This window comes from Geotrypetes seraphini, chromosome 5, assembly GCF_902459505.1.
Source record: "Geotrypetes seraphini chromosome 5, aGeoSer1.1, whole genome shotgun sequence".
Classification (NCBI taxonomy): Eukaryota; Metazoa; Chordata; class Amphibia; order Gymnophiona; family Dermophiidae; genus Geotrypetes; species Geotrypetes seraphini.
In genome coordinates, this window is record NC_047088.1 from 11725127 (window position 1) to 11751842 (window position 26716).

Genomic DNA, 26716 nt, shown 5'->3' on the forward strand with positions numbered 1-26716 from the left:
CATAATGCCTCATTCCACCAATGCCTAAGAGCCAACCTCACCAGTGATGTCACAAAGCAATCTCCTCTACAAATTACCAGATACCTTCTTCTTGTCCTATGTTTTTTGTAATTCTTTTGTGATCCGTCTTGAACCGCAAGTCAATGGCGGAATAGAAATCTCCAATGTAATGTTTACACATTAATTATAATTGTGAAAGTTCAAAAGATTTCCCATAAGATCATTTCTTTTTGGACTCGGAATATAAATATAGTTCCTAACAAGAGCTCCACTTCTCCGCACTGTCTGTAGAAAAGATCGGAAGAAATGTATAACTTTTAAACAAACCGTGGTGCCAGTAGGAAGCCCTGACAGGTGTTTCTGCTTTCTCTCACTCCCTCATTTACTGGAAAGCCACTGCAGTTGTTTTCATGAGCACGGAGTACAGGCCAAGACATCACGTAAGCATTTTTCCACATTCCCTTTTCTATTCAGTAACCCTCTTTCCCTTTCTTGGAAAGAGCTGCCTCAGTCTTTCCTTGGAGCTGAGTTTGGTGTTTCGCGGACTCTATTTATCTCTTCTAAGGCTATTTTTGAATTGCACAACCTGGCACCGTAGGTTCCAGGTGTGACTAAGGAGCAAGTCACGTCTTCTCCAGGAATGGAGGCTGAGAAGGTGAACAGGAACTGATTACGAGTGTGAACAGCACTGTGTCACTAGCAGTGTTTTGTAATATTATTATTTCAAAAGTCCATCAAAAGCATCTCTACTGCTCATAAGAACAGCCTTGCTGGGTCAGACCAATGATCTAAACAGCCCAGTATCCTGTCTTCACGGAGACCAATCCAGGTCACAAGTACCTGGCAAACACCCAGAATCTCAAAGAACAAGATTCCAGAATCCCAAACAGTAGCAACATTCCAGAACTGAGATTGTGATGTCATAATGCCTCATTCCACCAATGCCTAAGAGCCAGCCTCATCAGTGATGTCACAATGGCTCGATTGTCCTATACTCAGCTCACATAAGAACATAAGAGCTGCCATATCCTATTTCCAACAGTGGCCAACCCAGGTCCCAAGTACCTGGCAGAAACCCAAAGAGTAGCAACATTCCAGAGCAGATAGTGTGATGTCATAATGCCTCATTCTACCAATGCCTAAAAGCCAACCTCACCAGTGATGTCACAATGGCTTGATTGTCCTTTACTTAAGAACATAAGAATAGCTTTACTAGGTCAAACCAATGGTCCATTTAGCCCAGTATCCCGTCTTCACAGAGGCCAATCCAGGTCACAAGTACCTGGCAAAAAAATAAATAGTAACAACATTCCATGCAGTGGCTTCCCCCATGTCTGTCTCAACAGCCGACTATGGACTTTTCCTCTAGGAACTTGTCCAAACCTTTTTTAAAAACTAGCTACATTCTCTCTTCTAGGAAGGCAGTCACTTCTCTCCCAGATAGAAAGAGCCCATGACAACCATTTGACGTCATAAAAATGTCACTCATTAGTGGCTCAGCAGGGACAGAAAGATGTTCCCAGTGGTTTATGAATAATTCTGGCATGTAGCGTGGAATTTCCTGACCATGGGTCCCTACTCCAGCTTTAATTAATGGATGTTCCAGTTTGATAATGCTACATTCCTTTCACTGGCTTCACCCGGCAAGTTCTCTGTAAGAGTTTGCATTTTCAAAGCACTGAGTTGCGTGCTGACTCCCAAACGTTGGCTGGTACCCAAATAATGGCATTGAGTATGTAGGTGTATGCCACCCTCTGGAATTTATCCGGCACCTGATTAAGTAGCAAGGTAAGATACCACAGCTATTTGGTGACTTAATTTACTCAAATACTTATCTGAATGCCAACACTGAATAGCAGTGGTACCCAGACAAGTGCTGGCTCTACCCTCAGATGGCCCTAGTGCTACGCAGAGGCAATCATTAATGAAAATCGGTGGCTAGCCACGGTGAGTGGCAGCTGTTCAGGAAGAAGCCATTGCAATCTACAGAAGTGTTACTAAATATTGGGCCCATGGTTTTGGAGGGAAACTATCTTTTTCCTGTACCCTGAAAACAAGAAGGGAGCAGATTTGGTCCTGAACCTCAAAGGTAACCTGTCTTGTCTAATGCACGCTCAGCCAGCAGGCTTAAATCCGACCGATGGGAATGGGCGGAAACTAAAGACTGGGGATTAGGGGGAAGCAGGGGGAAATGGGTAGGGCTCGGGCATGCCCAGTGGGGCCCAGGCACTGCACGTGCTCAGTGGAAAAAGAAAAAAAAAATCTCTCTGAGCTATTGGAGAGCTTATCCGCAAATTGGGAGCTGTTGGGACAACACCCATATTTATTTATTTATTTTATTTATTTTATTTATTTAGATTTATATCCCGTTCTCCCAGTAGCTCAGAACGGTCTACAAGTAAACATACACAGTAGAAGTAATTAGGCAAATAAGATGTACAATAGGTTTAGATGCTTGGACATACAAGATTGTGCAGTATTTATCAGGGTACAAACAATTTATCAGAGTACAGACTAAGAGAGGACTATACTGAAATTTAGGAGAAGTTAAATAGGGGAGAGAAGAGAGAGGTGGGGTTTAAGGGGGGGTGTAGACTGAGGGAGACCTTTAGTTGAAGAGGAGGGTCTTTACCATTTTACGGAATGTCAATAAAGAGTTCTGTTGCCTGAGTTGGGGGGGGAGTTTATTCCAGAGATGTGGGATGAAGTGGCTGTAGGATCGTTGTGGCTGACTCATCCTGCTTGTCCTAGGAGAATGTTCTTTACCCTTATGAGAAAGAGGAACGAAGTCTGACTACTTGCTCGCGTAAGCTGGCCAGTTCTTACACCCTGGCTTCATGTGGAAGCAGTCGCATGGAAGGGGTTCCTTTTTCAACTAAACTGGCCTCAGTGCTTTAAAGAACTGGAGACCAAACCAAAAAGACAGAATGGGGTGCCCGGAGGCTCCAAGACTGAAGAGAAGATGGAGCCTTGGAGCCTCAGGTGAGCTCAGTCCCCAAGAGAAACTCCTACCACCCACAAGGGGTTTCAGAGGCTGAAGCTTTTCACACTATTTATTCATTCAGTTTTCTAGACTGTTCTCCCAGAGGAGCTCAGAACGGTTTACATGAATTTATTCAGATACTAAAGCATTTTTCCATTGGGCTCTTAATCTGTCTAATGGGGGCATTAAGTGACTTGCCCAGGGACACAGGGAGAAATGTGGGGCTTGAACCCACAACCTCAGGGTGCTGAGGCTGTAGCTTTAACCACTGGGTCACATGTGAGGAGCGGGCTTATTTCTGGACCCCTCCCTCTTAGAAAAGGTCAAGGTACAGTAACCAGATACTGAAAGAGTGCTAAAGAGTCTTGACAAAAATTCTCCTCCCCACCCCAGGACCCATCATCTTATCACTCGTGTAGTTCTATAATGTTCTCAGACAGGTAAAGATACCTGACAGGAAAAGCAAGCAGATTTCAAAAGAACAGGGCACTTGCTATTTTTAGAAATATAATTCATATTAAATACAGTAATTGTACGAGTGGACAAATAGTCTAGCTCTCGGTGTGTAATCCGCTTTGAACTTTACAACGTAAGCGGAATATGAGATACAGGTATGTAATGTAATGTAAAGAAGGTTGCATTTGCCTCAGGGGGAGCATGAGAAAATTGTTCTACACGGAAAGGCTGGAGACAAACAGAAGCTTAGAAAAGGCACAGAGGAATTCCGATAGGTTCTGTGGGCAAGCTGGATTGGAATGGCTCTTGTGATCTTGATCGGCTTCCCGTCACACCCTAAACATTTGGGAGAGATGTTTTCAACATGGACTACTGCTAAAATGGATTATTTTCGCACTAACTTCTGCTATTTTTATTTTGGGATTTAGTCACTGCCTTTTCATGAAGAGATTCACACAAAGCAGTTTTCAATACATTGAATAGAAATCAGGTACCCTGGAGTATTTTTCCTTATCTGTTGCAGCAGAGTCACAAGGAGCAGGCTAGAATCAAGCTCAAAACCTGAGGGTGCTGAGCCACACCTTCACTCCATTTTAGCTCAGGTCCAATGGGCTAAAATGAGCTGTCTTAATGGTAGCCCACATGGAACACTTCCCCCCTTAATGTACTGAAAGCAAGTTAACTATTTGTCTTCTGGGAGTCTATTCTGAATTCTTTCTTCTGGAAGATTCTAGTTTGTAAATAAGATGCAAATTCTGGAAAGCATTTCTTTATACTAAAATTGCTCTGCCAGGTGATAAATCGTTTAGTCCTGAATTATGTTTGCATAGATGAATTGTTTGGGGGGTTTTTGTTGGAGGTTTTTTTTTTTTTTTTTAAAAATAGAGGTCTTGTCCTCCATGATGGTCCTAGATTCACCTTAATCTCAGTAGATCCAGAATTCTGGGCAATTATCACATCACAGAAGCCACTTGTTTTTTTTCTGTTCCTTTTTCACTTTCTGGTATGTGTTATATTAACCAAAGGGCTCCTAATAATCTTTTATTCTTGAGGGTTATTCACACGTTTTCTTTACTATAATCCCTATTTGGGTTTTTGCCAGGCAACAGTGACCTGGATTGGCCATCTGATATTCAGAAGTTTTTAAAAAATACTTAAAACTACACTATTTTTAGAAGCTTTCCAATGAAAGATGCTTTGTTTAATGCTGGTTTTAAGATGATTTGTACTGTGAGGGTCTATTAAACTATGGCTCCCTAAATTGTAACTACAGTTAAACCGCGGTTTGCGAATGTTTTGTAAGACAAGCAAAACACTCGAGCAAATCTTGCCTTGCAAACCGAGCGCTGACTTGATTTGCAAGCTTCCCCCCCCCCCCCCCCCGCGAACCAGCATCACCCCCCCCCCCCCCGCACTGGCATGCAGCACCAACCCACAGGACGTGCCGGAAACACCAAGAATCTCATTAGAATCTCGGAGACAGCGGAAGCCAGAAGGCCTTGAGCATGTGCAGATGCTCAAGGCCCAGCAGAAGCGACGGCAAGTGGCAGGCGGCAGGCTTTTTGGGCACCGGCACGTCCTGTAGGTTGGTGCTGCATGCTGGTGCCCCATCACGGTAAGGGTTTGGGCGGGGGGGGGGCGATGCCGGTTCACGGGGGTGGGGTGGAAGCACCCAGTGGCCTGGGGGGGGGGTGTCTTTTGGGGATGTGGAACGAATCAAGCGAGTTTCCCTACTTTGATATATGAGCACTTTGGTTTACGAACATGCTTCTGGAATGAATTCTGCTCGCAAACCAAGGTTCCACTGTAGTCATTTGTTAGAGGTCTGTATGTTACTTTTGGAATGCCACCTAGGAATAGGCGGTTGATAAATGGACCATTGGTCTGACCCAGTAAGGCTATTCTTATGTTCTTTACCGATGTTTCTGCTGAAGCAGTTGTGCGTGTAAAACTGGATTTGAAGAGCCTAGAAATCACTTGTGAGAAGGGCCCCGAGAAGTCGTTAAAGACCCAGCACTAACTCTTGCATTCGACAGATTCTTGAATGAAATGGGAGAATCCTCAGTTCCGCAACATTCCTCAGCTGAAGTCAAAGAGGTCTGGCACCAGTGGCAAGTGTGTTCGGCTCCTTGGACTAAGTGCATCGCACGCACGCAGGGAGACTTAAAGGGTTAGGGCTCTTCAGCTTAGAAAAGAGACGGCTGAGGGGAGATAGGATTGAAGTCTACAAAATCCTGAGTGGAGTAGAACGGGTACAAGTGGATCGATTTTTCACTCCGTCAAAAATGACGAAGACTAGGGGACACTCGATGAAGATACAGGAAAATACTTTTTTTAGATCAATAGGAGGAAATATTTTTTCACTCAAAGAATAGTTAAGCTCTGGAACGCATTGTCAGAGGTTGTGGTAAGAGCGGATAGCGTAGCTGGTTTTAAGAAAGGTTTGGACAGGTTCCTGGAGGAAAAGTCCTTAGTCTGTTATTGAGAAAGACATGGGGGAAGCCACTGATTATCCTGTATTGGTAGCATGGAATGTTACTATTCTTTGGGGTTCTGGAATCTTTTGTTACTCCTTGGGGTTCTGGAATCTTGTTACTCTCTGGGATTCCAGAATCTTTCTATTCTTTGAGATTCTGTATGGAATGTTGCTACTCTTTGGGGTTCCGGAATCTTTTGTTACTCTCTGGGATTCCAGAATCTTACTATTCTTTAGGATTCTGAATGGAATGTTGCTACTCTTTGGGGTTCCGGAATCTTTTGTTACTCTCTGGGATTCCAGAATCTTACTATTCTTTAGGATTCTGAATGGAATGTTGCTACTCTTTGGGGTTCCGGAATCTTTTGTTACTCTCTGGGATTCCGGAATCTTGCTATTCTTTAGGATTCTGAATGGAATGTTGCTACTATTTGGGTTTTGCCAAGTTCTAGTGACCTGGATTGGCCACCGTGAGAACGGGCTATTGGGCTTAATAGCGGGCTATTGGTCTGACCCAGTAAGGCTATTTGTATGTTCTTAAATATAGGAGATACATTGTGAGGACCAGGTTGCACCCAGAAACTAAAGAGAATCCACTAGATTCTACCTGAACGTCGGAGCTGTTACCACGCCGGCCGGCGCTAAAAACGCTAACGCAGCTTTGTAAAGGAGGGGGTTAGTTTGTCCAGTGCCCTGCCCCACTACCTTGTGACAGGAGGTGAAAGGCAATTATTTCTGTAGCAAGCACAAATCAGAACCAAAATCCAAACCCTAAAGTCCAAACTCGCCTGGAGAAACCAAATGGAACAAAGGAGCGGAACAATGGTTTCTAGATGACACAGGAAAACTTTATTAAACAAATATAAAAATATCAAACCAACATGCTTGCGGCTCGTGGTGAAAACAAGTCGTCTGTTCAACAGCGTGATAAAACTTCTCGCCCCGCGCGTATTTCCGCTTCTTCTTCTTGGCACTGCAGAGCAGAAGCGGCAGCAGGAGGGAACCCAAGCTCCCTGGTTTCCAGTTAACATTCCCTGAAAGAACATCAAGGACCCCTGATGAAGGCATAGTTCTGCCGAAACTTAACTTTTCCATCTCTATTAAGGGTTCTCCCTTACAACCAGTAAGTAACATTAAGATCCTGGGGATTATTTTCGATCATAAACTAACTTTCCATGATCATGTTAGTAGTATTATTAAATCAACTTTTTTCAGACTTAGTCAAATTCGCTCAGTTTCACAATTTCTTTGTTCCAAATCTCTTAATATCCTTATTCACTCCATGGTGATTTCCAAAATTGATTACTGCAATGCCCTATTCAAGGGTATAGCTCAAAATGAGATCAAACGTCTACAGATTATTCAAAACGCCTCTATCAAGCTCATATCAAAAGCCAAGAAGTTTGATCATGTAACACCTCTCCTTAAAAAAACACCCTGGCTTCCGGTAGCTCAAATTAAGTCTGCTAACATTCAAATCATTATTCTATAAAACTCCTGCTTTCATCTATAAATTATTAATTCCATATACTTCAAAAAGAACGCTGAGATCCAATGAACAGCACTTGTTAACGGTTCCCTCTCTCAAAATTATTAATACAAGGCCACAATTTATTTTTTCTGTTACGGCTCCTCAAACCTGGAATTCTCTTCCTCTTTACTTGAGGGAAGAATGCAATTTGGAAAAATTCAAAAGTAAATTGAAGAGTTTTCTTTTTAAAGACGCATTCGAGAATTAGTTATCCAGTCAATTTTCATTTGATTCTATTATTTAATTGAAGCTTTTTAACTTTACCCCACCTTATGTTTTTTTCCCTAAATGCCTTGCCTCCTGTTCTTTAGTTTTTGTCAAGTCTGCTAATAGTCCCGTAGGGCTTCGTTTTTGTCATTCAATGTTTTTGTTTCCCCTATACTGTATTTTTATTATGTACATCGCTTAGAATCAAGATTAAGCGATTCATCAAAATTTTATTAAACTTGAACTTGGAAACACAGACCGTTTTGGTCACCCGTTCGCAGGTACCACTTCACACTTGCTTATATTGCAAAGCAGACAACTTGTTTTCACCACAAGCTGTAAGCGCATTGTTTTTATATTTTTATATTTGTAGTGCTTTTAATGAACTGTGTCATCCAGAAACCATTGTTCTACTCCTTTTTCCCTTTTGGTTTCTCCAGTTATTAGCTCACACTAGCACAAATGGCAACAAATGAGCTTAATCAAGGGTCCTAGGGTCAAGGCGATGCACCTTACCCACAAACCCCTGCTCTGGTCCATGTGCAGCCACTTGGGGGTTTTCCTCCTGGCAACTCCACATTTCTGAAACTATAAATACCGGTCTGTCCTTCACAGAAACAGGAAATAAAGATCTAGGTAGCTCTTTTGCAACGTCCTAGTACAAAGCCGACACTGACCCACATCAGCTGAGCAGCTCAGTCCATGGCACGCATTGAGTTACTGCCCCAGTTTTCTCAAGAAAATGTATGGGATTGTGGCCGCTGTGTGACACATGCCAACTGGGTGCTGGAACCTGAAGGAGTTGTTTTTCTGAGCCTGAGATATCCTTTTCCCTCGGTGATGGGGAAAAGGAAAAAAGGTGGTGAATGGAAGCTTCCTCCAAGACTACGCCTTCCTTAGGGCTTAAACAAATGACTCTCCATGATTTCAGCGCTACAGCGGTTTCCACATTCCTGCATGCGGATGCTGCGGATGGTCCGACTGGATGGTCCATTTGACCTTTATGTACCATCATTATTCTATGTTTCTAGAAATTTCCAAATGCTGGTTTTGCATGGACGCTCCCTAAGAGATCCCACGTCTCTGTCCCACACGTTCTTGAATTCAGACACAGTCTCTGTCTCCACCACCTCTTCCGGGAGACTGTTCCACGCATCTACCACCCTTTCCGTAAAAAAGTATTTCCTCAGATTACCCCGGAGCCTATCACCTCTTAACTTCATCCTATGCCCTCTCATTGCAGAGTTTCCTTTCAAATGAAAGAGACTCGACTTATGTGCATTTACATTACGTAGGTATTTGAATGTCTCTTTTCATATTTCCCCTCTCCCTATTGGCTAAGGCTCTTAACATTTGCATCTCCTCTTCCTATAGGCTAAGGCTCTGTGCACCTGCATTGTGAGGTCATAGAGCTGCCCATCCGCAGTAACCATTATCTCCTCTCTATTGGCTAAGGTTCTTAACATTTGCATCTCCTCTTCCTATAGGCTAAGGCTCTGTGCACCTGCATTGTGAGGTCATAGAGCTGCCCATCCGCAGTAACCATTATCTCCTCTCTATTGGCTAAGGTTCTTAAAATTTGCATCTCCTCTTCCTATAGGCTAAGGCTCTGTGCACCTGCATTGTGAGGTCATAGAGCTGCCCATCCGCAGTAACCATTATCTCCTTTCTATTGGCTAAGGTTCTTAACATTTGCATCTCCTCTTCCTATAGGCTAAGGCTCTGTGCACCTGCATTGTAAGGTCATAGAGCTGCCCATCTGCAGTAACCATTATCTCGTCTCTATTGGCTAAGGTTCTTAACATTTGCATCTCCTCTTCCTATAGGCTAAGGCTCTGTGCACCTGCAATGTGAGGTCATAGAGCTGCCCATCTGCAGTAACCATTATCTCCTTACTATTGGCTAAGGTTCTTAACATTTGCATCTCCTCTTCCTATAGGCTAAGGCTCTGTGCACCTGCATTGTGAGGTCATAGAGCTGCCCATCCGCAGTAACCATGATCTCTTTCTCTCTCTGAGAGATCCCACGTGCCTATCCCAGGTCCTCTTGAATTCAGACACAGTCTCTGTTTCCACCACCTCTTCCGGGAGACTGTTCCACACATCTACCACCCTTTCTGTGAAAAAAAGTATTTCCTTAGATTACTCCGGAGCCTATCACCTCTTAACTTCATCAAATGCCCTCTCATTCCAGAGCTTCCTTTCAAATGAAAGAGACTCGACTCATGTGCATTTCTCCCCTCTCCTGCAGTTCCTTCAAAGTGTACATATTGAGATCTTGAAGTCTGTCCCTTTACACGTTATGACAGACCACGGACCATTTTAGTAGCCTTCCTCTGGACCGACTCCATCCTTTTTATATCTTTTTTGAAGGTGGGGCCTCCAGAATTGTACAGGGGCATCAATACCTCCTTTTTCCTACTGGCCATACCTCTCCTTATGCAACCTAGCATCCTTCTAGCTTTTGTCATCACCTTATATACATGTCTAAAACTGAAAAGTATTCCTATGGCAAGGGGGTGTGGTCCACAGGTGCATTCAGTGGGACTAAGGCAGATTGTAAAAATAATTGTGTATATCCATGTTCTTTGAATATTTTTCCACGTGTCAATTATGCTATTATTCTGACTTATCATATTTCAGTTATATGAATATTGTATAGATCAGGGGTAGGGAACTCCAGTCCTCGAGAGCCTTATTCCAGTCGGGGTTTTCAGGATTTCCCCAATGAATATGCATGAGATCTATTTGCATGCACTGCTTTCAATGCATATTCATTGGGGAAATCCGGAAAACCCGACTGGAATACGGCTCTCGAGGACCGGAGTTCCCTACCCCTGGTATAGATGAACAGAAAACCCCCCAAAATTGTTATGCTTAAGACCACCGACTGGTAATCCATCTAGTGATAGGTTCGTGATTCAGTGCAAAGAGTTGACTTTGGCATCCTCTCCGAGAGTTTGGGAAGTCGCATTAGACTCCCACTTGATAATGTCATTGCAGATTAAAGCCTTCTTTGAAAGATATTTGCTAAGTTGCGTCAGCTTAAATAGATAAGAAAATATGTTTTTGTTTACGAGGGGGTGCTGAAAAGTTCTCAGCCCAACCAACCAACTTCCTAAGCTTTTCTTTTGCCACTGGAGCTGAAACGAGTGCGATCTTATTTCGTTACCAGCCAATTTGCAGAAACAAAATTCTCTGTTTTGACCTTGATCCAGATCATTGATTGAACCATATCCCCGTCATTCTCTTCTTGGCTGGGCTGAGAACTTTTCAACCCCCCCTGGTAGTGTGAAGAGTTTCAGTCTCTGGTAACCAGAGCAGAGATTGTGATGTCATAATGCCTCATTCCACCAATAAGAGTCAACCTCATCAGTGATGTCACAATGGCTTGATTGTCCTGCAATTGGCTCACTTTTATTACATATGATGGGGTGCTGAAAATTCCTCAGCCCAAGAAAACCATCTTCCTAAATCCTGAGCGTCATTTTGCCACTGGAGCTGCAAAGAGTGTTATTTTAGTTCATTAAGTGCCAATTTGCAGAAACAAAATTCTCTGTTTTGACATTGTTTCAGATCATTAATTGAACCATATCCACATCAGGCTCTTCTTGGTTGGGCTGAGAACTTTTCAGCACCCCCTCGCAGAAGTGGCTGGGATGACGTTTCTCTTTTTTTGCCGTTCTGGGCCGCTCAGGAGGAGCAACAGAGGGAACATGCTGGGTATTGACAGTGTAGGGCCATACATGGATTTGGAATGAAGTTTCTTGAGACTTGCCCAGTGCCAAGAAAACCCACGAGTTCAAATTGAGCTCTGAGTAATGAGTAATGCACGGGTCCAGAGTGGGGGCTGCAGAGAACACACCAGCTTGTAGTCATGGCAACACAACAAAGGGACACAGATGCTGATAGAAGTGTTCCTCTATGAGGCAGTAAAATCCCTCCCCCCACCACCACCACCACCACTACCACCAGCTTGCTCAATATGGATTAATGGGCTTAAGTGCACTTTTCTTGTAATATAGACGTAGAAAAAACACAGGAGATGCCAGCATGTAATCAGAAGGCTGGTTTCCCCTTGCTGTGATTCACCTTCAAACCTGACCCTCGCATTGCTTGCTTTCCTAGCTCTTTTTAACCCTGGATTGCAAGGTCCTCTTTCTTTCTTCCCTTTTGACTTGTCCAGCTTTTTCTTTCTCTTCCCCACCGCCTCCTCTCGTTTGAAAAGCAGAAGGATGCAGCAGCCTCCAGAGCTAATACCCCCTGCTTTGGTCAGATGCTACCTGGGTAATGCCGGGCTCACTCCCTGACCCTGGGAATGATTGGAGTAGAGTTTTGCAATTCATTCCCGGGCCTCAGAACACATATGGCATGTGAGCTTGAAAACATTTGATGGAGAAGAAAAGAAACTGCTTATTATCCAGAGGGTGGTGGATACATGGAATGTGCTTCCAGAGGCTGTGGTAGATAGGAGCACTGTACAGGGCTTCAAGGAAGGCTTGGATAGGTTCCTAGAGGACAAAGGGATTGAGGGGTATAGATAAGTGTAGAGATGGGTTATAGGGATAGGAGTAGAGGTAAATTACAGGAATAGGAGTAGAGATAGGTTATAAAGCTAGTCAGGGACCACTGCTCAGGCAAAAGGGCCTGATGGGCCGCCGCGGGAGCGGACCGCTGGGCGAGATGGACCTCTGGTCTGCCTCAGCGGAGGCAACTTCTTATGTTCTTATTTCTCCACTAGGACACCTCGGAAGGAGAGAAAAAGCAGACACGGCCATTTATTAGGCAGCTAGGTTTCCCCATCCATGAAGAGAAAGATAGGGTCATGCAGGTCAGCAAGTGAATTATTTCCTGAGGATTTCGCATGGCTCAATTGGTCAGTCAGGAAGCCTGCTAGATGTCATAATTTCAATGATAAAAATATATGTATTTATTCAACTTTCTAGACTGTTGTCCCACGGGAGCTCAGAATGGTTTATATGAATTTATTCAGCTACTCAAGCATTTTCCCCTGCTTGTCTTGGTGGGCTCACAATCTATCTAATGTACCTGGGGCAAGGGGGGGGATTAAGTGACTTGCGCAGGGTCTCAAGGAGCAGTGTGGGGTTGGAACCCACAAACTAAGGGTGCCGAGGCTGTAGCTTTAACCACTGCACCACTCTAGAAATCAAAATATAGTAAAAGTGAGCCAAGTATAGGACAATCCAGCCATTGTGACATCACTGGTGAGGTTGGCTCTTATTGGTGGAATGAGGCATTATGACATCACAATATCAGAGGCTGAAACTTTTCACACTATTGATTCAATTTTCTATTCTGTTCTCCCAGGGAAGCTCAGAATTAATTACATGAGTTTATTCAGGTACTCAAGCATTTTTCCTTGTCTGTCCTGGTGGGCTCACAATCTATCTAATGCAGTGATTCCCAACCCTGTCCTGGAGGAACACCAGGCCAATCGGGTTTTCAGGCTAGCCCTAATGAATATGCATGAGAGAGATTTGCATAGGATGGAAGTGATAGGCATGCAAATTTGCTTCATGCATATTCATTAGGGCTAGCCTGAAAACCCGATTGGCCTGGTGTTCCTCCAGGACAGGGTTGGGAACCACTGATCTAATGTACCTGGGACAATGGGAGGATTAAGTGACTTGCCCAGGGTCATAAGGAGCAGCGTGGATTTGAACCCACAACCCCAGGATGCTGAGGCTGTAGCTACATACCTCCAAATTGGACTTAAACGTATCTTTTGATTATGCCCCTCCACGTTTTCATTTTTGGTCCAAAAACCTTCAAAAGTGTTCACTAAATTGATTTTACACAAACACATCTTCAAATTAACACACATCAGTTTTCACAGACATACCTTTCTGAAACAAACTAAAAAAGTACCTAAAAACTGGGCAAAAAGGTTCAAAGATCTGAAAATGAACTAAGGATCCCTTTTATAAAGCCCCGGTAGCGATTCTCCTGCAGCAAATGCGCCGAAGCTCATAGCCATTGAATGGGCTTCGGTGTATTGGCCACAGGAGAATCGCTAAGGGGCCCTAAACCTTTTTTATTTTATTTTCCCCTCTAAGAAATCAAATTTCAGTCTTCCATTTTCTCTTCTTAGGGGCATTTCTGTCCCATCAGGTCATCTCTTGAAAATCCAGATGTTCTCTTCAAGTGTTCCTTTTCTAAACAAATAAGATTACGCCAATGTTATTTTTAGCAATCCCCCTTTCGATAGTGGGGGCCGAAAGTGATAGTCTCCTGGGTGCATGCACAGATCTCATGCACATTCTGATTCAGTCAAGCGCACCAGGAGCAATCTGATTAGATCAGCACAAAGTGTACTCCACAATGTCCTTCATCTGCAGCTAAAATAATAAACCTGACCCTGACAGACTGCACTTCCAGTCACCAACAGCAGGGGGCCCACCACCAATTCCTTTACTATCGTGTCAGCAGTACCCTAATCCGGGGGTCCTCAGTTCAAATTACGGATGTAGAAAACCAGTCCCCACCCCAGAGATAAACCATAAACATTAGGGAACTTGTTGGAGGAGCCTGAAAATAATGAGCGTTTGTGGACTGGGGCTAGGATTACCATATGGCTCTAGAACAGGGGTAGGGAACTCCGGTCCTCAAGAGCCATATTCCAGTCGGGTTTTCAGGATTTCCCCAATGAATATGCATTGAAAGCAGTGCATGCAAATAGATCTCATGCATATTCATTGGGGAAATCCTGAAAACCCTCTCGAGGACCGGAGTTCCCTACCCCTGCTCTAGAAAAAGGAGGATGGATTGAAACATCTGGGTTTTACTTCCAGTGAAAGCAATGAAAGTAAAACCCGGATGTCTCAATCCGTCCTCCTTTCCAGAGCACAGGTTGTCATATTGAATAAGTGAGGGGAGAGAGGGTGTCTCCTATCTTCCCCAAGTCCCCAGCAGCCCACAGCCAGCAGTAATAACTCTTGGGGGGTCGGTAAATACAGTTTTAGGGGACAAGGCAGGAGTGTCACGATGGCTGCAGAATTAATGTGGAGATGATTTTATATTTGTTTTATGTATGTCTTTTTTTTAAGTATGTATTGTTATACACCACCTAGAACAGTAGACGGTGTGGCAGAAAGATCTATGAAAGAAAGAAATAATGGCTGCAGGCATCAGGCTTTCTGATGCCAGATTTTATTTGGGTTATTGCATTCAGTGACCTGCCAAGCTAGCAAGCTATGAAGCTATGGCCGAATTTGAAGCCAGTTCTCCCAGGACCAAGTCATTAGGACATTATCTGTTTTATTCTCTGTTCCTTTTCTAGTGATCCCTATTTGCATTTCTCCTAGGACAAGCAGGATGAGTCAGCCACATATGGGTGTTGTCCCAACAGCTCCCAATTTGCGGATAAGCTCTCCAATAGCTCAGAGAGATTTTTTTTTTTTTTTCTCTCTCTGAGCACGTGCAGTGCCCGGGCCCCACTGGGCATGCCCGAGCCCTACCCATTTCCCCCTGCTTCCCCCTAATCCCCAGTCTTTAGTCTCCGCCCGTTCCCATCGGTCGGATTTATAACACTATTCTACAATAATTTGGTTTTATCGCACGGTGTCGAGTTTTTGTAGCTCCAGCCACTAATTAGATCAAAACCCTAAATCTGCATCTAGGTATCCCTTATCTGGAACTCCCTGCCCCCCCCCCCCATCTCAGGGAGGAATCTAACTGAGATAAATTTAAAGGAGCTTTAAAATGTTTCCTATATAGAGATGCTTTTGAACACCGATACTGACACCTATCCTGGACTTCGTAAAGGCAGCTTTGAATTATTCCTCTCCCCTCCCCACTTTGTTCTCTTTTCCGACTTGATTGTACTTCATCCCTCTCCCTTTTGTTTCTCGTTCATCTGTTTTTGTCTAAAAGCTCCTTTTACTAAGCTGCGTTAGCGTTTTTAGTGCATGCAGCATTTTAGCGTGCACTAGACCTGCGTTACGTGGCTAGAACTAAAGCCAGCTCAATGCTGGCGTTGGCGTCTAGCGCGCACGGCAATTTAGCGCTCGCTATTCCGCGCATTAATTCCCTAACGCAGCTTAGTAAAAGGAGCCCTAAGTGTTTTGGCTTTGTAATTCCCTGTTTTTAATATTATTGCATATCGCTTAGAATTACTTAACTTATTACTTAATTACTTATTACTTAACATCTCTCAAAAAGAAAAGCGGCGTCTTCAAATCATTCAAAACACCGCCATTAAATTGATTTATAATGCAAAGAAATATGATCACGTTACGCCTCTATTTATCGATGCTCATTGGCTTCCTATCAGCCACCGTATTTTATATAAGGTAATGCTGCTTATTTTTAAAACCCTAGTCCACAACGAGCCTCTATTTATATCAAGAATGTTAATTCCTTATAATCCCGTACGTTCACTCAGATCATCCTCTCAAAACTTACTAGCTATACCTTCCCTTAAAACAATAGGAACAAGAAGAGCTGACATGTTTTCTGTTATGGGCCCACAATGGTGGAACTCTTTACCACAACATATTACAAATGGAAGAGATCTTCTTTCTTTTAAAAAAATCTTTAAAAACTCACCTTTTTAAAGATGCTTTTAATACTCAATATTAAAAATTTTTTTTAGTTTTTTAATCTTTTACCTACCCCCGTTCCCTTATGTTTTTTCCCGTATTTGTTTTTCTATATATAACAGATGTAATCTTTGCCCTTCTTTCCCTCCCATTTCAAGTCTGTCTTGTCTTAAATTTGATGTTACTGAATTTTAATTTGTATCTCTATAATTTTATGCTTTTTTTTTTACTTATGTACATCGCTTTGTAAACAGATTCAGCGATAAATCAAATATTAATAAACCTTGAACCTTGAACCTTGAATTTTGATTGGCGATTAATCACATTTTTATTAAACCTCGCTCTTCTATCCTGTTCATGCTCACACTTCTTCTGGCTGTACTGTACACGGTTTAACCGATGAGTTGCATCTAATTCTCTATATTTCTGCCAAATTATTTGGTCGTTTCATGTTGTTATCGACTCCCAGAATTGATACCTGGTGCCTGTCTCTCACTCTTGTAAACGCCGACAGATGAATTAAGCACCCAGCTTACTGTAAAAACCTTTAACGATTGTCGTTTTCTCCCACAGAAGATGAAGACCACTGTCCAGCGAAGGTGCTCCACTCCTTCTGCCATCACCAAAGCTCTTGCCAAATCCAAAGCCCACTCAAGGTAAAGATAGTTCGTTCAACCTCACCATCTCGTTGCTTATCATTCTCAAGTTGTGCTGAATTCAGATATATTTGTTTCAACTCAGTGGTTGGTATTTCTTTGAAATGTTGGTTGGTGGTGTTTAAGCGTATACCCAGATGTTCAGGGAATCCCCGTCTCCCTTGCGCCACTCGCACAGTCCTCAAGAAGGCCCTGCATGTGCCAGATTCTAGCGGTAGAAAGAAAAATGAGAAACAAGGAACCTCCAAATCAGAAATCGCTGAATTTTTGAAATAATCTTGGGATTCAGCAGTCACAGGTGATCTGTGAACTCACCATACATGTGCTGGTTTGAGCTAAGGAGACGAGAGTCTGCCGGGTACTAGACAGAACAAAAAATAAAGTCACCACATACAGTAATATGCTTAGTAAAGTTAATTTTTACTTAGAACTCTGCTCAGAGACATGAAGGCTGATTACTCGGCCTCACCTACCAATCATTGCAGTGTTCAAAAAGAAAGCTTTTTATCTTCAATACTTCAAGACAGAGGCAGGCGTTAAGTCAGAAAAATACTCTTGCAGCCAGGCAGGGACTGGTCAGTCACCCAGAAACAGCACAAGGAGAAAGGCCAAAATGTCCAGTAGCTATGGGGAATCCAGTAGAGGTAGGAAAGAATCAGAAACTGGGAAAGATCCAGGAGAAGGCTGCAGACAAACAGTGAACGCCTGTAATGAGGAACCAGATGTAGGAACAAGAAACCATCCTAGCAAGGTGCAGTTGTGCAAGCAAAGGGCCTTGTGTAATGGTGACCCTCTTTCTTAGGGCCGCACCCCACCCTGATCCAGTCCCAGACCAGGGGAAGCATGTGTTAGTCCTTTCGTTCTGGGGACACAGACTTTGTTGTGTTTCTGTTTATCCTGATTCTTCTGTCTCTAGTGTCTCAGAATTAAAGAATGACATGGGGACAAATTTTTCCCTATCCCCGCAAAAACTCGTTTTCCCGTCCCAACCTCGTGAGTTCTTTTCCTGTCCCTGTCCCAGTCCCATTCCCGCAAGCTCCGTCCTCATCTGCACAAGCCTCAAACCCTTTAAAATCCTAAGTAGCAACATTCTAGAGCTCAGATTGTGATGTCATAATGCCTCATTCCACCAATGCCTAAGCTCCGTCCTCATCTGCACAAGCCTCAAACAGTTTAAAATCCTAAGTAGCAACATTCTAGAGCTCAGCTTGTGATGTCATAATGTCTCATTCCACCAATGCCTAAGCTCCGTCCTCATCTGCACAAGCCTCAAACACTTTAAAATCCTAAGTAGCAACATTCTAGAGCTCAGATTGTGATGTCATAATGCCTCATTCCACCAATGCCTAAGCTCCGTCCTCATCTGCACAAGCCTCAAACACTTTAAAATCCTAAGTAGCAACATTCTAGAGCTTAGATTGTGATGTCATAATGCCTCATTCCACCAATGCCTGAGCTCCGTCCTCATCTGTACAAGCCTCAAACACTTTAACATCCTAAGTAGCAACATTCTAGAGCTCAGATTGTGATGTCATAATGCCTCATTCCACCAATGTCTAAGCTCCGTCCTCATCTGCACAACCCTCAAACACTTTCAAATCCTAAGTGTCAGAGGTTTGTGTGGTTAAGGCAGAGCTTACAGGAATGGGGAAGGGACAGCGACAAAGCTCACAGGTACGGGATGAGGAAATTGAGTTCCTGCGGGGGGGAAGGGGGGACAAATTAGTCCCCGTGTCATTCTCTACTCAGAATCACCAGTTCAAATATTTGTGATCCGAACATTAAGCAGTTAATATTTGTGTGAAGAGCATAGAAGTTTTTCCATCCTGTGACAAAAAAGAGAGTTAATTCAGAAAATGTGAACTTTTGGAAAGTTGCCATACCCTTGATGCACTGGCTGTAGCAGTTTAGTGATGATAGCTGAAGCTGCTACTTATTTGGGTTTAACTCACATCTTTCCCAGTAGAACAAGAGGGCCTGGGACAGGCACGTGGGATCTCTCACGAGAGAAAGAGATAATGGTTATTGGATGGGCAGACAGGATGGGCCATTTGGCCTTTATCTGCCATCATGTTTCTGTGTTTCTATAATCAGAAAGCTCTATGACATCACAATGCATATAGCCTATAGGAAGAGGAGATGCAAATGTTAAGAGCCTTAGCCAATAGGGAAAGGAGGAGATAGTGGATGTTGCACATGGGCAGACTAGATGGGCCATTTGACCTTTATCTGCCGGCATGTTTCTCTGTTACTGTGTATGCTTCCCTGTCTCTGGAGGGCTCACATTCTAAGAATCTACCTGAGTCAATGAAGGGTTAAGTGTCTTGCCCAAGGTCACAAGGAGCTGCAGTGGCATTTGAACCCTGACTTGTCTGACCCTCAGCCGCTCCCTTAACTATTAGGCTACTCCTCTAACTGGTTGTTTCCAAATGACCAAACAATTTTGTATCTTTATAATACAGATCTGCTGGAAACTGGACCATTCTGCCAGCAAAGTCACCGCATGTACAGTAAAACCTTGGTTTGCAAGTGTTTTGCAAGACAAGCAAAGCATTTTATTAAATTTTAACTTGATATACAAGCAACGTCTTGCAATACAAGTACATACAGTATACTATACACACATCACAACTGAGCCGATGGTTCTTCTCTCTCTGACGCTGCGGGAGTGTCGTGACTGTTCTAAACGAGTGAGGTCTTGCGATAGGAGTACATACAGTATACACGCGTCACATCATCACAACTGAGCCGATGGTTCTTCTCTCTCCGACGCTGCAGGAGTGTAGTGACTGTTCTAAACGAGCGAAGTCTTGCAATACAAGTATGTATAGTATTTTGTATTAAAGTTTTGGGGTTGTGGAACGAATCGGCTGAGTTTCCATTATTTCCTATGGGGAAATTCATTTTGATATATGAGTGCTTTGGATTACAAGCATGCTTCTGGAACAAATTATGCTCGCAAACCAAGGTTTGACTGTACTTACCTTTCCAAGGTCGAGGCTCCCTCTTGTTTATCCTGAATTGTGACATTTCTCTCCTTCCTAAATTTTTGACCCGTAGGCATTGAGAAACAGAGGAATCCTGAAAAAAGAAGGCATATAAAGGCCATATAGCAAATCCAGTCGACCCATCCATGCCTTCCTCTTAGAGATCCTATGTAATTGTCTTTCTTGAATTTAGATATGATCTTTTCTCCTCCACCTCCACTGGGAGGCCGTTCCACAAATTCCATCACCCTTCCCATATAGTAGAAGCATTACCTCCGGTTACTCCTAAGTCTGTCCCAATGGAAGCTCTTCTCCTGCGCATTTATGCCATGGGGAGATATGTAAACAGGCCTATCATAACTCCCCTCATTTCTTAGACCAAATCTCCTATTCTTGTCCATATAATAATAACAATTTATATACCGCAAAGCCGTAAAGTTCTATACGGTTTACAATAGTTAAAAAGAATACAATATAGTAAAAGGAACAAATAAACCAATAGCTAATAGCCTAAAAATCTGAGCAATGCATAATAAAATTCTTACAAATCAGCTACCTAAATATTTCTAGAACAAATATGTTTTTAGATGTAAATATCAGTAAGCAGAAGCAGTTGGCCTGTATGGAGAAAGTTTTTGTAAGAACATATCCTATGTTGCCGGTACTCCTGGCCTCAGTATCTGAACTGCCTGACACAGGAATTATGCAAACCGCTAAATCTTGTGATATTTATTATTTAAAAATTGATTACCCGTAGCATCCTACAATTTGCGCAGGTTAGAATAAAACATGCACAATAAAATCAAGACATACAATTTTTTTTTTTTAAACCCAACAGAATCAAACCTTAAAAATAACATTCAGAAAAAGCTCGTGGAGACCAAAGAGCTTGCAACACTTCAGTAGAGAGAAACGTGGACTGGGGAGCGAAGGAGGAAGCAAATTCAGTATATCTCCCTTCTTTGCAGATTGCGTGTTTGCTGATCTTAAGCTGACACCGTGACTTTTGCCATGCTGGTCTCTAAGCAGGGCTCAGAATCAAAGCAGAAGTGGGTCTAAAACGAAGAAGCAACCACTGTATGAGTGACGGGCGTGAAATACAGATCTTACAGCAGGAATAGGCCTCAAAGCAAATCCTGTGTGTGACCACCTGAACTGGATTAGGTTCCTCTAGAGCAGTGTTCTTCAACCTTTTGACATCTATGGACCGGCAGAAATGAAATAATTATTTTGCGGACCGGCAGTTGAAGAACACTGGGCTAAGTCGTGCCCATCTCCACCCCAGACCACGCCCCCATAATAGTCCTAATTGTAACACCATTTTTTTCAATTCATTTTTCATATATACACATACAATATAATCGTATTAACAACACATAATGGTTAACCACAAAATTAAACTACACAGAGCACACTGTATGCTTCTCAACATTCATTCCTACCAGAACACGGATAACCCCAATGCAAATACGGGACCAAAAACTCAAAGTACTAATATTCACAAACAAACCCTAAGATGCAAAACTCTACAAGCAGAACAACCCCAGAGGAAAGGAAACAAATCAATCACTAATTAAAAATAAAACAGACAGATCAATCACTAAATAAAATACTGTACAGACAAATCAATCACTAAAAAAAATAAAATAAATAAAAGCATTCCCCCTACCATTGTTGTCTCTCCCCCTCCATGTTGTGCCTTGCCTTCTGGCCTGCCCCCCGGTGTTATCTTTGGGCCGGTCCACGGTGAGGTCAACGTGACGGCTTTGGGCCAACTCCCTGAGTGCTGCAGTGCATAAAGCTGTGGGCAGCGTGTCCCGCGCCTCATCTGGAATAGAGAGCTGCACGGGAACGGGGATGAAGGGAATCCCGCGGGACCCGCGGGGATCCCGCGGGTTCCCCGTTTGGGTCACGGGGATCCCGTGGGGACGCCCCCTAGGGTCGCGGGGATCCCGTGGGGACGCCTCCGAGGGTCGCGGGGTTCCTGCGGGGTTGGATCGCAGCGGGGTTGGTCGAGCCGCGAGGGTAGTCTCCTTCTCCTTACCTGCCCTGTCGCAGCACACAGCCGAACGGAAATATTCCCGATGTCAGCGCTGACGTCGGAGGGAGGGCTTAAGCAAAGCCCTCCCTTCCTCCGACGTCAGCGCTGACATCAGGAAGACTTCCGGTCGGCTGTGTGCTGCAGGGCAGGTAGGAAGAAGGCAATGGCGTACGAAAGAGGGGGGAGGGGGCGGTCCGCCCCGGAGAATGTGCACAGCCGGTCAGGTCCCCCGATCGACCGACAACAGGCCCGGCCGACAAATCTCCCTGCCCTATAGCCGCGAATCTAAATTACCTCTTACAGCAGCTTCACTACTCCAGCTGCTGTAAGAAGGTAATTTAGATTCGCGGCTACAGGACAGGGAGATTTGTCCGACCGGGCCTGTTCTGTTGTCGGTCGGGTGCAAAAGCGCCACAAAGGTGGAGGCAGGGAGGGAGGAAAGGTGGAGTGGAGAAGAAAAGACGCTTAAGGGGGGAGAAGGCCGCTGAAAGCACTGGGGAAGACAAAGGGGTGGAAAAGAACGCTGAAAGGACATGGGGTAAACGGGAGGAAGGGGGGAGGGAAGGACCCTGAAAGTACTGGGGAAGACAAAGGGGTGGAGAATGCCACTGAAAGGACATGGGGAAAACAGGAGTGGAGAAGGCCGCTGAAAGGACATGGGGAAGACAGAGGGGGGAGAAGGCCGCTGAAAGGACATGGGGAAGACAGAGGGGGGAGAAGGACGCTGAAAGGACATGGGGAAGGCAGAGGGGGGAGAAGGATGCTGCCTGACAGGACATGGGGAAGATGGTGGGGGAGAAGGACACTGAAAGGAAATGGGGAAGAGGGAATGGGAAGAAGACGCTGGCAGGGAAGAAGACAGAGGTGCCAGACTATGGGGGGAGCGGAGGGAAAAAGATGGGTGCCAGACCAATTTGGGAGGGGGGAGAAAGGGAGAGGCACAGTAACAGAGCAAATGGAAGACACAGAGAGAAGAGAGGCAGTGGATGGAAGGAATTGAATGAGAACATGAAGAAAGCAGAAACCAGGCAATAAAGGTAGGAAAAAAATTCTTTTTTTTTTTTTTTTTTGCTTAAGGATAAAGTAGTATATTAGTTGTGTTGATAAAAATTTATAAACATTAGAGGCTCTGGTAGAAACCCGTTTACAAAGTATGTATTCTTCCCAATTAATATTTCCAAATTAATAAAGTCTTTTTGCTTATTTTTAAATGGGTTTCTACCAGAGCCTTTAATTCAGTAGCATAATTAAATGAAATAACTATTTCTGTAGTTTATAGGGACAGGTGGGGACGTAGGGGATTCCTCGCGGGGACGGGCGGGGACAGAGGGGATTCCTCGCGGGGACGGGTGGGGACGGAGGGATTCCTCGCGGGGACGGGTGGGGACGGGTGGGAGTCCTCACGGGGACGGGTGGGGACGGGTGGGACTTTGGCGGGGACGGGTGGGGACGGGTGGGATTTCTGTCCCCGCGCAACTCTCTAATCTGGAAGCATTCCCTCTGATGCTGCAACGTCTGAGAGAAGGCTTCCGGTTCAGGCGCAGGACACGCGTAGGAGCCTTTTCCCATGGCTTTGTGTGCTGCAGCACTCAGGGAGCCGGCCCGAAGACGCCACGTTGATTGCACCATGGACCGGCGGCTGAACAGCACTGTCTTGATGGATGTGCTGGCCCTGTGGACCAGCAGAAAATTTCTGCGGACCGGCACCGGTCCACGGACCGGCGGTTGAAGAACATTGCTCTAGTCTGACGGTCTGAGGGCACACAGTTTATTCCCATTTGGAATCTCTTTCAATGGGTGAAGGTGGCTGAAGAGCTAGATTGGACTTTGGAGAACCAGAGGGAGTGTTACATCCAAATTTTGACCTAGAATAGGGGCTTATTTAAATGAATGCCATTTGGGAATCTTTTCATGAGAACAAGACCTAAGTGTACAGAGAAGGATACAATATGAAACATCCTTTGCATGAAATAGTAACATAGAAAATGCCAGCAGATAAAGACTTGACTAAGAACAGAAGAATAGCCTTACTGGGTCAGACCAATGGTCCCAGTATCCCGTCTTTACGGAGGCCAAGCCAAGTCACAAGTACCTGTCAAAAACCCAAATAGAAGCAGCATTCCTAAATCTCAGAGTAGCAAGATTCCGGAACCCCAAACAGTAGCAACATACCATGCTACCGATCCAGGGCAAGCAGTGGCTTCTCCCATGTCTGTCTCAAGAGCAGACTATTGGCTTTTCCTCCAAGAACTTGTCCAAACCTTTCTTAAAACCAGCTACATTAACTGCTTTCACCACATCCTCTGGCAACGCATTCCAGAGCTTCACTATTTTCTCAGTGAAAAAATATTTCCTCGTTTTCAAAGGATTTCCTTGTAACTTCGTTGAGTGTCCCCCTATCCTTTGAAAATCTTGATGCAGTAAAAAAAAAAATCGAACCACGTGTACCCGTTCTACACCACTCAGGATTGTGTAGACTTCAATCATATCTCCCCTCAGCCGTCTCTTTTCCAAGCTGGAGAGCCCTAACCCACCCTGCCTGCCCTGCAATCACAATTTCATGATTCAATTAAAAGGTCTTTGTTATTTCTGGGCCATAGACCTTAGAAGTCTACCCAGTACCGACCTTAGTTTCCAGCTACTGGAATTGCCAGTGAAGCTCACTGCAACCCATCCAAACCATTTCTTTTGCTGGATTCAGACCGTGAAAGTTAGCCGATTCATATTCTAATTAGCAATTCTCTATGGTCATCCCACGCTTTTTTGAATTCGGAAGCAAACAGGAATTCCATTGCTCATGAGACCTTGGACAACACCAAGCAGAGGGTGTCTGCCTCAGCTGAGATCAGCCCGGTGCCTCGAGATCGGGTTGGCTGGACTACTGCTGCTACTATTTATTATTTCTATAGCGTTGAAAGGCAAACGCAGCGCTGTACATTTTAACATATAATAGACAGTCCCTGCTCAGAAGAGCTTACAATCTAAATTTAGACAGGGTTGGGGAGATTATAGTGGGTCTAGGTAACTGACAGCAGGGAGGGGGAGTTAAGAGTTGAAGGCAGTTTCAAAAAAAGTAGGCCTTTAGCTTGGATTTGAACGCTGCCAGGGACAGGGAGCCTGACGTCTTGATTCAGGCAGCCTGTTCCAGGTATAAGGCGTCGCAAGAAAGAAAGGACGGAGTCTGGAGTTGGCAGTGGAAGAGAAGGGAGGGAGGGGCAGTTCACCCATTCTCTTCTCCACCCCTCCTGCTCCTTCCCCGCCCTCATTGCCTCTCCTTCCCACGTACCTCTTTAATATTCCCAGCAGGGGCAGCAGCCCCAACCTGCTGCTCGTGCCAGTGCTGGCTCTTCCTCTGAATTCACTTCCTGGACCTGCATCCAGGAAGTGACATCAGAGGAGGAGCCAACGCTGGCTCAAGCAGCGGGTTGGGGTTGCTGCTCGCGCCAGGAACGTTAAAGAGGTACAGAGAAGGGTGCGTGCGTGTGGCAGGAGGGGGCGGGGAAGGAGCAGATGGGGGTGGGGGAGAGGAAGGGGGAGGGCCGCCACCACCCCAGGTGCTTCTCAGCCTCGTTACACCACTGGTCACATACCTCCAAATTCTAAATTATGGGCAATTTACTGCCAACAACTGAATGCTAACAATGACGGATGCCTAATTGGCAACAATTTGAATTTAGGCATGCATCTTCCCAGGTGCTATTCCATAAAGATGCACATTCACCTTTTTGTGTGTGCAAGTGACAAAGGGCCATAGCCATGGGAGGGGCACGGACGGGTCAGGGGCATTCACTCGAGATGACACACACTGTTAGAGAATTTGGTGAATCTGCACTTAGGGCTCCTTTTATCAAGCTGCGGTAGGCATACCGAATACCGCGCGTTCAACCGCCTGCTGTGCTACTTGCTAACGCCTCCATTGACGAGGTGTTAGATTTTTGGTGTGCCGCGGGGGTTAGCGCCTGATGAAATGTTCGACGCGCTAACCCCTGTAGCGCACCTTGATAAAAGGAGCCCTTAATTTAGGGGCGGGGGAATTACACCAGGTTACCCTTGGTGTAAATCTTTGCACCCGAAATTGGGTGCAGATCCTAGCACTACGCGCTAGTCTATAAACGGATGCAGGATTCCATGTTAGGAGTCACTGCCCAGGAAAAGGATCCAGGCGTCATCGTCGAGGTTACGCTGAAGCCCTCGGCTCAGTGTGCGGCAACGGCTAAGAAAGCAAATATTGTAATATTGTACGGATTAGTTGATATTGTTTCCCTTAAATTTATAAGTTTAGTAGTGAAGGGGGGGATATTTTATTATATAAGATAATGGAATACATGGTAGGGAGGGGTGGGAAGGGGGGAGGGATAAGAGTTTATGTATTGTACCAATGATAGTTTTTAAGTGATGTATTTATTGTTATTTTGATTGAACATATATAACACTTATTGTAATTTTGAAAATGAATAAAGAATTATAAAAAAAGAAAAAGAAAGCAAATCGAATGTTAGGAATGATCGGGAAAGGAACGGAAGACAAAGATGAAAATGGTATCATGCCCTTGTATCACTCTATGGTACGGCCGCACCCAAAATACTGTGCGCAATTCTGGTCGCCGTATCTCAAAAATGATATGGCGGAATTAGAAAAGGTTCAGAGAAGGGCGACAAAAATGATAAAAGAAATGGGACGACGTCCCTATGAGGAAAGGCTAAAGCGACTGGGGCTCTTCAGCTTGGAGACGAGACGGCTCAGGGAGGTCTATAAAATACTGAGTGGAGTGGAAAGGGTAGATGTGAATCGCTTGTTCACTCTTTCCAAAAACACTAGG

General features: G+C 44.4%; 1 protein-coding gene across 3 annotated transcripts in view; it reads left to right on the forward strand.

Moving 5' to 3' along the window:
• Positions 1-26716, forward strand: part of LOC117361529 (rho GTPase-activating protein 20-like) — a 135599-nt gene that overhangs the window by 34700 nt on the left and 74183 nt on the right. For 2 of the 3 annotated variants that reach the window (XM_033946995.1, XM_033946997.1), the window contains exon 2: positions 16787-16869. In XM_033946995.1, the coding sequence (XP_033802886.1) occupies positions 16787-16869 (83 nt within the window). Of the gene's footprint in view, positions 1-2859; positions 2983-16786; positions 16870-26716 lie in introns of those variants that run through there. The other variant, XM_033946996.1, reaches the window with a different exon arrangement.